At 49.4% G+C, this 14,959-nt stretch overlaps 2 protein-coding genes across 3 annotated transcripts in view; one reads left to right on the top strand and one right to left on the bottom strand.

Moving 5' to 3' along the window:
- The window catches only part of SYNGR3 (synaptogyrin 3), a 45,324-nt gene extending 32,822 nt beyond the window's left edge, over window positions 1–12,502 (top strand). Inside the window, exon 4 of the mRNA XM_075899841.2 lies at window positions 6,933–12,502. Within this exon, the coding sequence (XP_075755956.1) occupies window positions 6,933–7,142 (210 nt within the window). The 3' untranslated portion in view covers window positions 7,143–12,502. The remainder of the gene's footprint in view (window positions 1–6,932) is intronic.
- Window positions 12,491–14,959, bottom strand: part of ZNF598 (zinc finger protein 598, E3 ubiquitin ligase) — a 30,570-nt gene continuing 28,101 nt past the window's right edge. For both annotated transcript variants that reach the window (XM_075899839.2, XM_075899840.2), the window contains one exon: window positions 12,491–14,705. In XM_075899839.2, coding sequence (XP_075755954.2) covers window positions 14,361–14,705 — 345 coding nt within the window. In that variant the 3' untranslated portion in view covers window positions 12,491–14,360. The remainder of the gene's footprint in view (window positions 14,706–14,959) is intronic.

Consider the following 14,959-nt stretch of genomic DNA (forward strand, 5'->3'; position numbering starts at 1 on the left):
GGACTATTGCAGGGATGGGCAATAATTTTTGATGGGGTGGGGGGGACGCTCCAAGATTTTGGTAAGTGGTCACGGGGATGGATGGGCCTGGGATGGCGGATGGGTGCAGAAGGGAGCTCGGAGTAGCGGACTGGGGTGCAGGAGAGGGTGTGGGGTCTGAGAGGGAGTTTGGGTGGAGGAGGGGGTTGTGACCTGGGGCAGGGGCTTGGGGTGCAGAGCCCAGGAAGGGGTATGGTTACAGGAGAGAGTGCAGGGTCTGGGAAGGAGTTGTGAACTGGGACAGTGGGGTGCAGAGGGTTTGAGTGATGACTTGGGGCAGGGAGTTGGGGGGAGGGAGAGGCAGAGGTGCCAGAGGCAGGCCATGGTCTAAACAGGTACTTATCTAAACAGCTCCCAGCCGGCAGCCCTGCAGGACCCTGAGGCAGGCTCCCTGCCTGCTGCAGCCGCAGGCTGCTCAAAACAGCTGGCAGCTCCCTGCTCTGCTCCAGGTGCTGGGGAGGGAGGCTTTGCACCCTGCTCCCACCCCCAGCAAAATAGCTCAGCTCCCATTGGCCAGAAACCATCCAGTGGGAGCTAAGAGAATTAGCTAGGGAGCGGGGGCAGCACACGAAGCTCCCCCAGCGTCTGGAGCAGAGCCCCGGTGCGCAACCAGCCGCTGAACACAGCGTGGGGCTTCTCTGCGCCTGAGGGGCCCAGTGGGGCAGCCCGTGTCCCGCCCGTCCTCGACTATTGGCGTATTGGGCTGCAGCAGTAGGAGCACGGCTGGCAGATCGAGGGAAGTGGTTATTCCCCTCTGTTCAGTATCAATGAGGCCACCTCTGGAGCCTTTGTCCAGTTTGGGGTCCCCGTCACAGAAAGGACGTGGCGCATTGGAGCGGGTCCAGCGGAGGGCGACGAAAATGATACGGGGGCTGGAGCACATGACCTGCGAGGAGAGGCTGAGGGATTTGGGCTTGTTCAGTCTGCAGAAGAGAAGAGTGAGGGGGGATTTGAGAGCAGCCTGCAACTCCCTGCAGGGGGGGTCCAGAGAGGATGGAGAGAGGCTGTTCTCAGTGGGGGCAGAACGAGGAGCAATGGGCTCAAGTTGCAGTGGGGGAGGTCTAGGGTGGATATTAGGAAAAACGATTTCCCTAGGCGGGTGGGGAAGCGCTGGGATGGGTTCCCTAGGGAGAGGGGGGAATCTCCATCCCTAGAGGTGTTGAAGTCCTGGCTTGACAAAGCCCTGGCTGGGATGGTTGAGTCGGGGTCGGTCCTGCCTTGGGCAGGGGGCCGGACTCGATGGCTCCTGAGGGCTCTGCCGGCCTGTGACTGCAGCACGATGCTCACTGCAGTTCCTCTGTGGTACGTGGTTACCACGGCGATGCTGCTCCTCCTCCTTGGTGTGAAGTCAGTGATGGCGCCTGCCCCCAGTGGCGTGAATGGCAGGACGCCCAGGGCCTCAGTGGAAATGGATCTGAGCCCTCAGCCCCCCGAGTGCCGGGCTCCTACCGATTTACCGAGTGCAGAGCGTGTGTCTCATTTCACTCGAGCGTCCCTGGGTGCGGCGGGAAATCCTGGCTCTGATTCTCTTTCCTACCTGAGCTTCAGCAGGGAATATATTTAGGATTTTTTTTAACTAAAAGAACAATTTGGGAGCAAGACAAATGTCCAGAGAGTAGCTGGCCTCGTTGTCTCAGGGACAGATTGGATATCCCCTCTGGCTTACGGTCTGGGGCCCCCCAAAATCAGTCGTGCCAGAGTGCAAGAGGATGAAACAGCCTGGTCACTAGAAACCTCCCCACGAAGCCCCAGAGAATGTCACCAGACCTGCGCTCACCGTCCCAGCTCTCCCATTGCTATTTCTCCTCGTTACTGGGAATTTCCGGGCCCTGATGAATCAAAATGCTGCCGTGACTCTGGGAAAAGCCGGATTTCTAGTCCTCCGGTGGCAGCATTTGAAGCTGTCATTAAGACTGGCAGGGTTTCACCAGGTGGGGGAAGATGCCAGCTCCGTGTCTGCAGCAGCTCCTGCCACAGGGGCGGCGCAGATGGCGAAGGAGGTGTCTCTTTTCCAAGTGTCGCCAAACGCTAAGGCGGCCAGTGCCCATCCTGCCCGCTCGGGGTGGTGAGGTGGGAGCTCTGCTCGCCTCCATCCTCCCAGGCCCAAGTGCCAGCTGTGTCACGCTCACCCCAGCGTTCCAGGCCTGGGGCAGGGCCGTAGCGATTTGTCACCGGGCTTGGGACGGCTCTGTGAATGCTCAGCCCCACGTAGGACCAAAGCATGCGCAGCGCAAAGGGCCCAAAGGCGAGAAGCAGCGAAGCTCACAAGGGAAAAGAAAGAGGGAAACGAAATCTGATCTGAGCGCAGCAGAGCACCAGAAAGGGGAATTGGGAAATGTGATTTGGGGAACCGGGGCCCTGCTGCACGGAGAGAGTTTATAGGAAAGAAATAACTGCTGCTCGACTCTAGCGAAACCTCTAAACACCGATGAAACGTGTGGGCACTGCAGGGTTAACTTTAGGCAGGGGAATTCCAAACTTCCCCCGGCCGACCCGGGCCCTGCTTCCGGGGAACACCGGGCCCCACCTCCCACTGGAACTAGCGAGCAAGCCAGGAAACGCCATCCTCTCTGCGTCCACAGCGAGAGCTCGGTGTGGGGTTTGATTTAAAGAACCAAACCCCCAGCCCCCCAGAAATCCCTCTGGGCGACTAGCCCGACCTGCTGCATCCCGGAGAGGTGCAGCCTTCTAGTCGGACTCTCTCGCTACAGCAGCGCCAGACTTTACCGTTAATCATTTACCGACGGGTGCGGTGGAGCAGAGCAAGACCTCCCTGGGGGCTTTGGAAAATCCCTCCCTCACCTAGTACAGGCAGTCCCCGGGTTACGTACAAGATAGGGACTGTAGGTTTGTTCTTAAGTTGAATCTGTATGTAAGTCGGAACTGGTACATATTGTAGGGGAAACTCTAGCCAAACATTTCTCCAGAGCTCAGTTTTATTCTCCCACACCTCACTTCCCTCAGTCCTTTCTTCCAGCTGACAGCGGGGGGTGTTGGAGCTGCCCAGGGGCATCCGCGGGGCCAATGGACCCAAAGCTGGCGGGGCGGGGCGCCTCCCCCACTGTCGCTGCCTCCCGCGGCGCGGGGGGTGCTTCCCCTGCGGCGCTCGGGGCAGCGCCGGCTGAACCGCCTGTCTGGCGGCGCGTCTCGGCGGTCCTGCTGCCCACGTCCTCCGCAGCGTGAAAAGCCGCTCCGCGTCCCCCTGGTCTGCTGGGGGGAAGCGCCCCCCGCGCCACCGGAGGCGGCGACAGTGGGGGAGGCACCCTGCACTAGCTGCCCCCCCCCCCCCCGTAACTAGGGATCCGACGTAAGTCGGATTGATGTAACCCGGGGAATTCCTGTAGTTGAGCCCTCCCCTCCAGATGGACAGAAATTCTCCCTTTTCTGCCAGCTAGTGACTGAGGCTGCCTAAAGGCCCGTACGTGGGGGGGAGGGGAGCTGTGAGCAAAGGGTGCAAACACCCCCCCACCCCATAGTCCCCCAAGGTGTCGGCAGGAGCAGTGCACTGCCTGAGCCTCCCTCCCTCCCCCATGCTCCAGCCAGCTGGGGGAAGGCTGAGACTGATTTTCCCCCCTCTCCCCCAGGAGTGAGACGGAGGGCAGGGCTGGGACTCGCTCCTGGGGGAGGGGGATTACCCCCAGCCTTCCCCCGGCTGGCCGATGCAGGCGGGAGGGTGGCTCAGACAGAGGGGCCGGCCGGAGCACACTTGGGGAAGCATTGGGGGGGGGGCGGGGTGTTTGCATCTTGGAATCCACATTTACAAAAAAAACACCTTCCCCCCAGAAATTCCTGTGTATGGGCCTGGGCTTGGTTTGTCATCTCTCCCCCTGAGGGGCGAGGGAAATGAAAGTGAAGCAAAGGGCACTTACTGTCACCGCACAAAATCAGGGATTAGCAGAAGTGAAAGGAAGGAAACACACGCTATGAACAACCAGTGCAGGCCCTGTTCTCACCTCCTAGGCCCCCGGAAAGAACAGCCGCCCTCTGCGCAGGGAGTGGAGGCATCCTGGCACACGGCGGCAGGACGCGCGGAACGGAACTTGCCTGGCGATTTCCAGTCGCCCCCAAAGTGCCCCTCAGTTTTACGCCAGAGCCAGGCTGCATTGCAGGCCACACGCTGTCCAGCCGAACGCGGCTTTGCTTGCAAGACCTGCTGAGATCACAGCCCCGCAGGCAGGGATGAGCTGCGTAGCTTGTCTCTTTCGGGCGAGTCCTCTATCCGCGCGACTCTCCTCTGCAGCACGCCAGTCGTGTTGAACTGTCCTTTCCCCAGGAGATGGGCCAAATATGCCAGCCAAATTCATAACTGCCTGACTGAGACAAGCAGCGTGTACAGAATGCTGATCTCAGACCCATCCCTTAGGGTGCTGTTGTTACCCACACAAATTTCTCTCTCTCTTCCACGCTTTAGGGACACACACCTTTCTTTACCCAATTCCTAGGGCTCAAGGTGCAACCCCGTTAATTTACACACCCACCCGTACCCAATTGCTGGGGAATTGTCAATACATAGAGAATAAGAATATTACTGTGTGAGGCTCTTCCAGTGGCTAAAGATCCTGCAAGCCCGCAGGAAACCACAACTGTATCACAATGTAACACCTGTAACCTTAGGTATGAATATGACTGTGATAAGAAAATCGTTAATCCATCCTATGTTACATTTACAGTATATTGCATTGACAGGAGAACAAATACGTGTTGAAGTGCAGCATAATAATGCAGAAATTACTCATGTACTAAAAGCTATTGCGGATGCAGGACATCACTCCTGGTGGGAAACACTATTAGGCTGGTCACCTTCTGCAAAAGGTGTGCTAAATAGAATGGTTCACCCACTGTGGTGATCATTGGAATCCAGTTGGCTTTATTAGTGCGTATAATCGCTCTGGCTTGCTGGGTGGAGAGAATTGTTCGACGGCTACAGGAAGCTGGCATGCAAAGTCAAATGAGGCCCTTGTTAGTAACGCCCAAGAGGCAAGACCAAGCTCAGCTAGTCTGGGTATTGGACTCCTGAAATAGTAATGACTGACAGCTTTGGGAAAAGCGTCATTAAGGAGGGGATGGTAACAATATGGTTTTTCTGTAACCACGATGCCAAAGTGGTAGGCCTTCCTCTGCAGCCAGACTGAAGAGCAGCCATTCGCTGGAAAGCCTGGAGTCATCTACTCACATTCCATCTAAATTGCATTAAAATAGCGTCACACTAGGCTGGAGAAGGCGACTTTGTCCTAATGGCCCCCACTGTCACCAGATACAGAAACAGAGCTCAAGCTGGGTAAAGAAAACTTAATTAACAGCTTTTTGTCTGGCAAGAAACGGTTGTGGGATCCTCGTGCTCTGATCATTGTCCTCACACTTTCCTATTGTTGGTCTGTGTGATCTCTGGCTGGTTTGTAACTGTTTCTGTCTGCTGGAGAATTAATTTTGCTAGGTGTAAATCAACCAAGGTGGTGGGGTTAGGTAATTCTGTTAGGGTCCGTCTACACTAGCCCCCTAGTTCGATCTAGGGAGGCTAATGAGGGCGACCGAAATTGCAAATGAAGCGCAGGATTTAAATCTCCCGCGCTTCAGTAGCATGTTCCCGGCCGGTTGCCATTTTAGAAATTGACTAGCCCGAAGTAACTGCCTGCGTCTACACAGGATTCCAAATTAAAGCCCTAAATCGCGTTAGCTGTTATTCCTCTGCAGTATTGACCTGCTTGCTGGGTTTGTGGGACCTGCCAAGATTTGACTCAGTCCAATGGCCCAAATTCTGCCGGCGGTGACGGCGCTACGAGCCCAGGGAAGGCCGCAGGGATTCGTCGCAGGAATCCAGAGCAGAATCTGGCCCTTAACAGCCCCAGCCTTTTTACTGCATATTGAGGCCAGGCGTGAAGGCTGCATAAATGTTAGTTTTGCGGATTGTTACATAGGTGACCTAGAGCAGTGGATCCCGATCTTTTTTATACCGGGGACCGGCAAACCTGTTCACAAACATTTGATGGCCTGGTAACATTTTATTTGCATATTTGCATATTCATTAGTCAAATGATGAATGTGCAAATCTTACCAGTCCACCAAAAGCAAGCCCCAGCCTCCAGAACCAGCACTAACCCCTAGAGTCCCCACCCATCCACTACCCCCCAGCGCCAGCCTCTGACCCACGTGCCCTTCATCCAATGCCAGCCTCCCACCCTCAGAGCCCCCCCTGTGCCAGCCCCCCATCCCAAATGCCTGGGCCAGCCCTTAGAGGCCCCCCCCCCCAGCAGCTCCCACCCCAGTACCAGCCTCCTGTGTCCAAAGCCCCATTGCACCCAACACTCCCAACCTCCCCGTGCCCGCCCCCAGTCCACAATATTAGTCCTGTCCCTGGAGCCCTCCCAATGCCAGCCCTGCCCTCAGAGCCCCCCACGACTAGCCCCACTCCCAGTGCCTGCCCCCTCCCCCCACCTAGCCCAGCTGCTCTAAGACTGCTGTGCCGGGCTCTGTGCCACCCTCCTGCCGCGCAGCAAAGCGCTCGCCCGTGTCTGGGAAGAGACTCGGCCCCTGCCCGGCGCTGATTGGCTGAGGTGAGACAGGACACGCCTCTCCCAACGGCTGCGGCAGGAGCGGTGGACCCCCACCCTGGCCCCTAGCGCCTCTGCAGCCCAGCAGCCAGAGGTCCACCGACTGGCAATTGGGAACTGCTGACCTAGGGCAGCTGACCCTCTGGGTATAGAGGCCAGGTCGCTAGGTCTGTAGGTGTTTGGTTGTTGCATGGTAGGATGGGGCTGATGCGTAAGGGGACCACGAGATGGGAGAAGGCAGGCGGGCCCCTGGCAGACGAGGGTGGAAACGTAAAACTGGGAACAGGCTGTTGTGACTGGCGGATGCCTTTACTAACTCGCTCTCCTCCCTTGTGCTCATTCCAGGTTGCCCTGACGGTGATGGCCATGCAGAGATACCACCTGGGGACTGACATGTCTCTCTTTGCCACGGATCAGTTTGCTCCTGACCCCAATACGGGCTACCCAGGCTACCCCACCGGCAGCGGCATTGAGAACACGGAAACCTATCAGAGCCCACCATTTACTGAGACCATAGACACCAGCCCCAAAGGTTACCAGATACCAACTTACTAAAGGACGGAGGGCCCAGCAAGGTCATGTACAAATAGACAAAGTCTCCTTATGGTGCAGTACAGTTATCTGGTTGATTGCAAGTGTATTAAGTACCATTTCCTTAATGTGGCGAGTCAGTGCTGGGTTACTTACTATTAGCTAGTTGTGCAGTGAATTCTGTACAGTCGTATTGGTTCTTGTCTTACTGTCTAAGGGTTTTTTATAAAAGCAGTGTTCCCTCTAAGTGTCAAACAGAAGGAAGGTTGTTACTACACAAAGCGACACACGGGCAACCACCAAAACACCACAATTCACCGTGACTTCTTTGAATGCCAAACGTTAGCACTGAATTTTGTTGAGTGCCCAGGAAAGTAGACTTTAATTCTCCCAGTAGAAAACACAATAGCTGATGAGTTGATAGTTATCTTGTTCTTCCAGAGCTAACACAGAATTGTTCTCCGTTTTATAAACCCAGAGGGCAAACCCACTTTCAGACCTTCCCCCTGCAAGAAGCCACGACAGAGCTTTCTTGTGCTGGAGTCTATGGAAAGTGCCAAATTTAAAAAGAAAAAAACCCAATAATCTCTGTGCTGTTTTTAAGTTCTGTGTATTTACTGTAATAAGAAGCTGAACAGATGTTACACACTTCAGGTTAGGGGTTACACATGTTTTTGCTTTATTTAAAAAACATTGAATAATCCAATCTCTTATCTGCTTCTACATTGTGACTATGGAGGATATTAAAATGACCGTTCTCGGCTTGGGTCTTTGGGGGAAAACAATTCCGCAAATGATTGTCTGCTAATTGGAAAGGCCACTTCTCGGTGGAAAATATGGTATGTTACAGTTTGACGCTTAGGTAATGTGTGTCAAACTGAAGAGTTTGCCAATTTACAGTGGGTTCCTAACAGTGAGATGGAACAATTATTTACTCCATATTTCAAAGTTGCCAACACAAGCGGTGTGGGTGTGTTAAAACAGTGACTCAACTTTAAAATCTAATCAATTGGAAAGCAGAGCCTGTTTTTTTTATATTAAAAGTGCCACCATCTGCCATTAACAGAAGCAAATAAGCTCAGGTGTGAATATATTATTATACTGCAGCCACTAGAAATATGTAACCATTCAGCTGTTATAAAGCAAGACTGAAAAGCCATTCAGGTTGATTGCATGTGAGCACAGTAAATGAAGAATAAACATTAACCCTGACCCCTCTCTTCAATTAATAGGAGAGCATATAAAATGTGATGGGGCAAATGCCCGAATTTTAGTGATCAGCTGTAAATTGTCTTATTTGACTCGAATGAATGTAAAACATACAAAACCCAGTAGACAGTCTCCCCCAGAAATATCCTGACCCAGATTATAGTCCCAGGTTAGTCAGATGACCAGTAGTGGTGGCTTTGTTGCATTTTGTCTCTGAGGACAATCTACAAGGATAGCAGACACATCTGGATGAGATAAACATTGATTCTCCTCCTGCCAGGATGGAAGCATTGCTCTGTATTTGAGATTATCCATTGGTACCAAGGATCAATTTTACTTGGTTAATTTTTTTTATAGCAAGAGCCAGTTTAAAAGCGTATTTCTTGTTTGCACAGTGTGTGTGTGTTGATTTCTGATCTCAGATTTAGCTACTAGTTAAAATGACTTTCCCCCACTTTTCTTGTAGTAAAACAACAGTTTGTCATCACTAATGCGGCTCACTTCAACAGCTGTTCTTAGGGCAAATCAACACGTTAATGAACAGTGACACGTCGCCAGAAGCAGTTTCTGTCACTGACACCACGGAGTTTCTTGAACTCCTGATGATTCAGAAAGAATTAAAATGTTCATTACCAGGGAGTTGCAGTCCTGGCACCTGAAAGATGCCAGCTGAGCTGCCAGTGTCTAGAATAATAAACTCAGCAGGTTTTTCACATCACATTGACCAAACTATAACTTTTCCCTGTTCTGCTTCAGTCATGTTTGAGGCTGCTTGGAGATGAAGTTGCACCCAACCTACACTCCAGATGCCTGCACACATTTTTGCATCAGTCAGTCCCACTGCCAAATAGTGAAGGAGCTGAGGACAAAGCACAGACTGTTTCTCTGCTTTAAGCCACGTGCCTCCTGCCGGCCTGAAGCAGGGAGGTGTAACAGGCAAACTTAGGGAAGGCTGCGGTTGACAGGCAAGCCCTGAGAAATCCTCACAGTAGGAGGACGAAGAACATCGGAATCCCAGTACATTATACACCTAAATTAATTGCATGACCATCGTGCTTCTCTTGCTGGAAAAAATCAAATCAGTCTTGCTGGAAAAAATAATCAAATTATTTTCATACAGGGTACAGTCGAACTGTAGCAATATTTTCCTTAGAGGGAACACTGAAAAATTAGCAGCACAAAACATACTTGTGTTAATATTTTAGCAAAATGATAATCAATTTAAATGTTTACTTAAATTGATTGTACATGTGAGATGATGTTTGTTCAGTACACTGTATTTTTTCTAACTATTTACCTGTTCCGGAGTTTCCTTGTAACTGTAAAGAACTAAGTTCTGTCTGACTGCTAGAACTGTCTGACTAGTGGTGTGCATGTGCTAAATATTACAATATGAATGTAAGCACCTGAGGCCTACATTGCATTTTCTCTCTTTTCCCCCTTCCCCAAATGGAACACACAATGGATTTCCTCCAAGGTCTCTTACAGCAAGAGTAGTCAATGCAAAAAACAAATACAGCTCTAGAACTGCACATAGACACCCCAGGTAGTCACTGGCCTGGAGGGCAGCAACCATGAAGTATTGCTTGGGGAAGAGAGGCAAAGCAAAATGTGGCTGTGGCTTAAGACCTACAGGTGTGAACTTCACAAGTAAGGGGCACCATTGCTCTCCTGAGCACCCCACTTTGTTTTCCAATCTTGGCCCCCTCGAGGAAGCGGGCTGCTGTTCAAGGTTTGGGGAGGTGGCTTGAGCCCCAAGGAAATTTGAGTGGCGGCAGGCTTAGAATCAGAGGTGTACAACGCTCTAACCTACTCAGTGAGGGACTACAGCCGTATTCACTCAGCTGAAAGGCCTGTCCTGCTCTCTCTACTGCAGCCTGAAACCTTTCCCTGTCCCCCAAGGGTTCCACTCCCTGCTGTATCAGTGCTTAAGAGACTAAAAGCAAGTGCCACGTTCTAGCCTCAAAGCGGATCTGCCTTCCACATTAGGGAAGCATGAGGTAGTCATTGCACACCTAGCTGCCCCTTCTAAGCAACCATGATGAATTTCAGCCACTCCCATAAGAGAAGTGTAATTAACGTGCTGGATCGCGCAAGTCACACCTGCCTTGGAAACAGTATTTACAAAACTTCTAAGGAAAGAAATGTTCTGGCATGTTTGCCAGCAGGTTGATGTTCCTGTTTCACTTTATTTTACTGGGTAGTAACATAGATGATTAGTCCTTAAAGAACCTTCTGAATTACTCAATAGGCTTAAAGGTAGCGTAAAGACATCTGACCTCACTGCAGCCAGTAAAGATACGTGCCTACCACTTGCATGAAATCCTGTTTCCAAGCAGTTTGCAAGATTTCAAGGTGTTCCCTGTGGCCGTTTGAAGTGTCGCTAGTGCTGTGTATTAACTGTTGTGGGTCGCACATCTTCAGTGTCAGTGAATTGTGAAGTAGACGAGTGTACACAGCTACCGATGTAATTAAATATATTCTTATGGACTATGGCTAGCAAATTACTAAATGTCAGTGTAACAATTGTAGTACATTATTGGGGGGGGGAGGGTTCACGTATTACTTCAGATCACCTTTTCATGCACGTCTTGCAGAATAGTATTGACTCTCCCCAACTTTCTGTTGTAAATTCACTGGGGTTCAGTAGATATTAGCTGCTTTTCTTGGAACGATCCAGACCAACTCTTATAAGCATGCCTGAATTTTGTTGTGAATTTGAGTGTCCTGCTACTCGCTCCCCATATGCTGTTTTTGCAGGCTGTTTAAATATATATTTCATAGTGTTCCCTAGAGATCTCTAAAAGCCCCGTAGACAATTTACCATACAGAGGGCCAGTGTATACTACTCTCAGGCTAGTTTGCTGAAAGCTTCTGCATAGTTAGTATAAAATCTGGGTATAAATAGAATTTAAAGTATATATATATATATAATATCTCTCACATATGCCTTGCTGTAGGGTTGTTGTATATAAATTGCTCTGATACAGGATACCTTGGTGCAGCAACAAAGATGCATCTCTAGACCGAGGTTAACAAGCATACAGCATGCTTTTGTGCCAGCGTCATTGTTGGTTTTGCATGTTCAACATTGTAGGGTTGAAATTATGTTTGCAATGTCGCACTGAGGAAAAAGCATCACTTCCTACGTTTTCATTATTCCCAGTGAGGCAAGACGACATGATCAGCTGCGGTATAGTAGAGAAGTTGAGTTTTTTTTCTTTGTCCATAACATGTCTTTGCAATAGTGTACAGCTTGGTCCCTATGCTAGCAATGTCACCACCATGGAATTAGGGTTTGTTTTTTGCACAGATGCTTTGAAGTAGGCCTTTTCCCTGGCCTCTCCAGTTAGTCCTTACCCTACACTTTGCAGCTCTGTTGAAGATTAGTTCTTGTTACTACTTAGCACTCACTAGTCGAGCATGTACTTTTCCTGTTTTTCCTCCGGTCTGCATTCCCTGTAATTCACCCTCCCTCGTCTCCCACCACAGATCAAAATGTTAGTGCGTGCAGAGTATGGTTTAGTTTTTAAAGTTTGCCTGGATCCCACCTGCAGCGTGTAGATGAACTGTAGTCATCCCCCTCCGTAGCAGGGCAGCACTGATCACTCAGTCATTTCTGCGGCATCGATATTTCTTTTCTACAGAGCTACCTTACATTTTGCAAACTCACTTTTTGGCCTTTTTTCTACAGCGTGTGTGTGGGAAGCCCGTTAGCCCATTTCCGGTATATCTGTATTCATGGTACTTTAACAAACAGTGCTTCTTGGAGCCTTCCGTGTCACAAAACCCCTTACCACAAGGCTTAAAAGATGGCCTTTTAATGCACCAACTTGAAGCCCAAATTTAGCTGCCTGTATTTTGTTGCAATATGCATTTAACCTCAGATTCTTTAATCGTTTTTATTATTGAACTGATACCAAATGTGGTTTGCGAATTTAATTTTTTGCAGATACCTCTTTACAAGCAGACCGCTTCAAAGAGTTGCAGTTGTCAGTAATCTTACGTGCATTGTAGTATAGAGTGGACTATGTCTGGGAGTAAATAAAAATGTTTACAATTTTTGTATTGATCTTTTGAAAGAACAATCTGTGATTATGTATTTTCGGTGTCCGTGTACCAACTGCAACTTATTTTCAATAAAGATTTAAAAATGAGTAGACTTGGCCCAAAAACTCCAATAATACTTTATTTAATCATGTGAGCACATGGAAACAATGAACCTGCATCAGCAGATCCATGGGTCACTCCAAGGAAACTTGCAGTAGCGCTTCAAGTTCTCTCGCCCCTAAGTGGGGACTATGTAACTGTTTGCTAACACAGAAGAAACTAACTGAAAATAAAGGAAAGACAGAAGATGCTCCTTCAAAGAATACGCATTTCATCACCTCTGAATGTCACAAACCAAATGAAGAGGCATGGAGAAGGCAGTTTACATACACAGGTCAATCGCTTACAAGTATCATGGGCAGTTAACATCAGAACAGATAAGCATGTAAGTGCTTTCACAGTAGAAGTACTTTTTAATTGTGATAGCATGACCAATGTAAAAATGCCAAATTCTATTGCATGGGAAATAGAGATTTGAAACTTAGGAATAATCATTTGAAAACATTACCCTTTGCTATGTATACATGCATAATATACACAATCATGCAACAAGATATACCCCTTAGAAAAATCATTTTTCCTCCCTTGTTTCAGGGGATATAGCCTGGCCCTGTGAAGAATGGTACAAGATCAGGTATTCAAAGATACCCTGAGTTATTTGAAAAGAAATAAAGCACAGATAGTGCCCTCTGGCATCAAGCAAAATCAATAATAAATGAGAAGGAAAAGATCATTCATTTCTGTAGCCAAGACTAATGCTTCAACAGCTCAGACTCAGTTTCATAAAAGTGCTGCTTAAATAAAAGCAGGGTCTTAAAGAAATTCAAATTAATTTCTATTCTTGTGTGTTAAAAATGAAATGGGGTCTACCGTGACCCCAAGCTACAGCTTGGAACATGCACGGCAGGAAAGTTTGACACGCCCTTGGTATTAAAGCTGCTTCAGATGATTAACAGACCCTCCCCAGACCCTAGAGTTGGGACTGATGGATGCAACCTCCAGACCGTTGTCACCCAGGGAGTCCTAGGAAGTAACACACTCCTACAATTCTGAACAGCTTATCCTCGGCAGTGCAGACCACTGTAAACAGATACATGCACTTAAAGGCACTGCAGAACAACAGACTGGTCAGCGACCAGCAGCATTTCATGTCCCACTACGCTGTTTGTTTGGCGCTAACGCCATTAACGCACCCAAGAAATCAAACCTGGCAGTTAAGTAAAATGATGGGGAACAAAATGCCCTTTGCAAAGCATAAAGCTTTGAACACTACTGGTCTCCATGCCATACTGCAAAGGAAGTTTCTTCGAAGAACACAATTACATAGAAGGTCAGAGGCAACTTCAACTCGCAGGTTTAACTAATCAGAGAAGGATCAGTCCAATTCAAGTAGAATCATTATTTCAGCTTTCAACTAGGAATATTCTTTGCTTATAAATAGCCAGGTGTTTGTAGCATACGTTTTAATGGTCTTATTCACCAAAGTAGCAGCTTCCATCTCTCTCCCTTACTCTGCCCCAGTTACCTCCCTCACTCTTTGTGGCCAAAAAGAGAGCGTATCAGCTGTAACCAGAATATGAACTATAGCGCTGTTACCGCCAATAGCAAGGATACATTTCCACTGGTTCGCTGTAGTGTCTTGCATGGTAGAAAGTGGCCGTTTGCCTGACAGACCTGCAGCATTAGCCTGTTTCTAATGAGGTGTTCGGGAAGCTAACATTGTGGGTGTTAATTAGATACAGGTGCTAGTCCAATGATCTCTTCATACAGCACTTTCAAGCCGGGCTGCACTGAACAGCCTCCCATGCTAACCCGCATACGACTACCCAACTGGCCTGCACAGCTGGCCGCACGACACTGTCAAACCTTGTTCCAAAAAGTGCACATTTAAGAGTGAGCCTGGTTTATTGGTCTTCGTGGGAGCTAACTGATGATTCTGCTGATTGCTTGTAAGGAAGGGAATTCTTCATCCTCAATATGCAAAGCTTTGTGGGAGGCTAGGTCCTGCGGCATCAGCACTTGCTGACAGGTCGGACAGATGCTGCAGTCCAGCTCAGAAGAGTCCATTTGCCAGACATTCTTCTTGTTCTTTTTGGGTTTGATGGGGCCTTGTTTCTCCTTGACTTTGAAGTCATTGTGAGCAGAAAGCAGCTCTTGCTGCTTAGCTGCGTCTGGCAACAGCACCAACAACTCATTAAAGATTTTCATGAAGTTCTCTCCAAGTAGTTCTCGGCAGCTTTGGTAATACTGCGCCGCAGAAATGAGCCCCTTCAGGTCAGAGAGAATCAGGACGATTAGCAATGAAGAGAGGCGGCTGACCGGGGTGAAATTCATCCCTCTATACCTCTAAGCCAGGGGTGGGCAATAATTTTCATGGGGGCAGGGAGGGACTTCACAAATTCTGGCACATGATCTCGGGCCAGCTCTGGGTCCCCCAGAAGGGGCAGGGCCTCAGGCAGGAGGCTGCAGAAACCGTGCGAAGGTGAAAGAGGGACAGTGTGTGTGAAACAGACTGTGTGACA

The sequence above is a fragment of the Pelodiscus sinensis genome, chromosome 15 (genome assembly GCF_052426305.1).
Source record: "Pelodiscus sinensis isolate ZL-2025 chromosome 15, ASM5242630v1, whole genome shotgun sequence".
NCBI classification, from domain to species: domain Eukaryota; kingdom Metazoa; phylum Chordata; order Testudines; family Trionychidae; genus Pelodiscus; species Pelodiscus sinensis.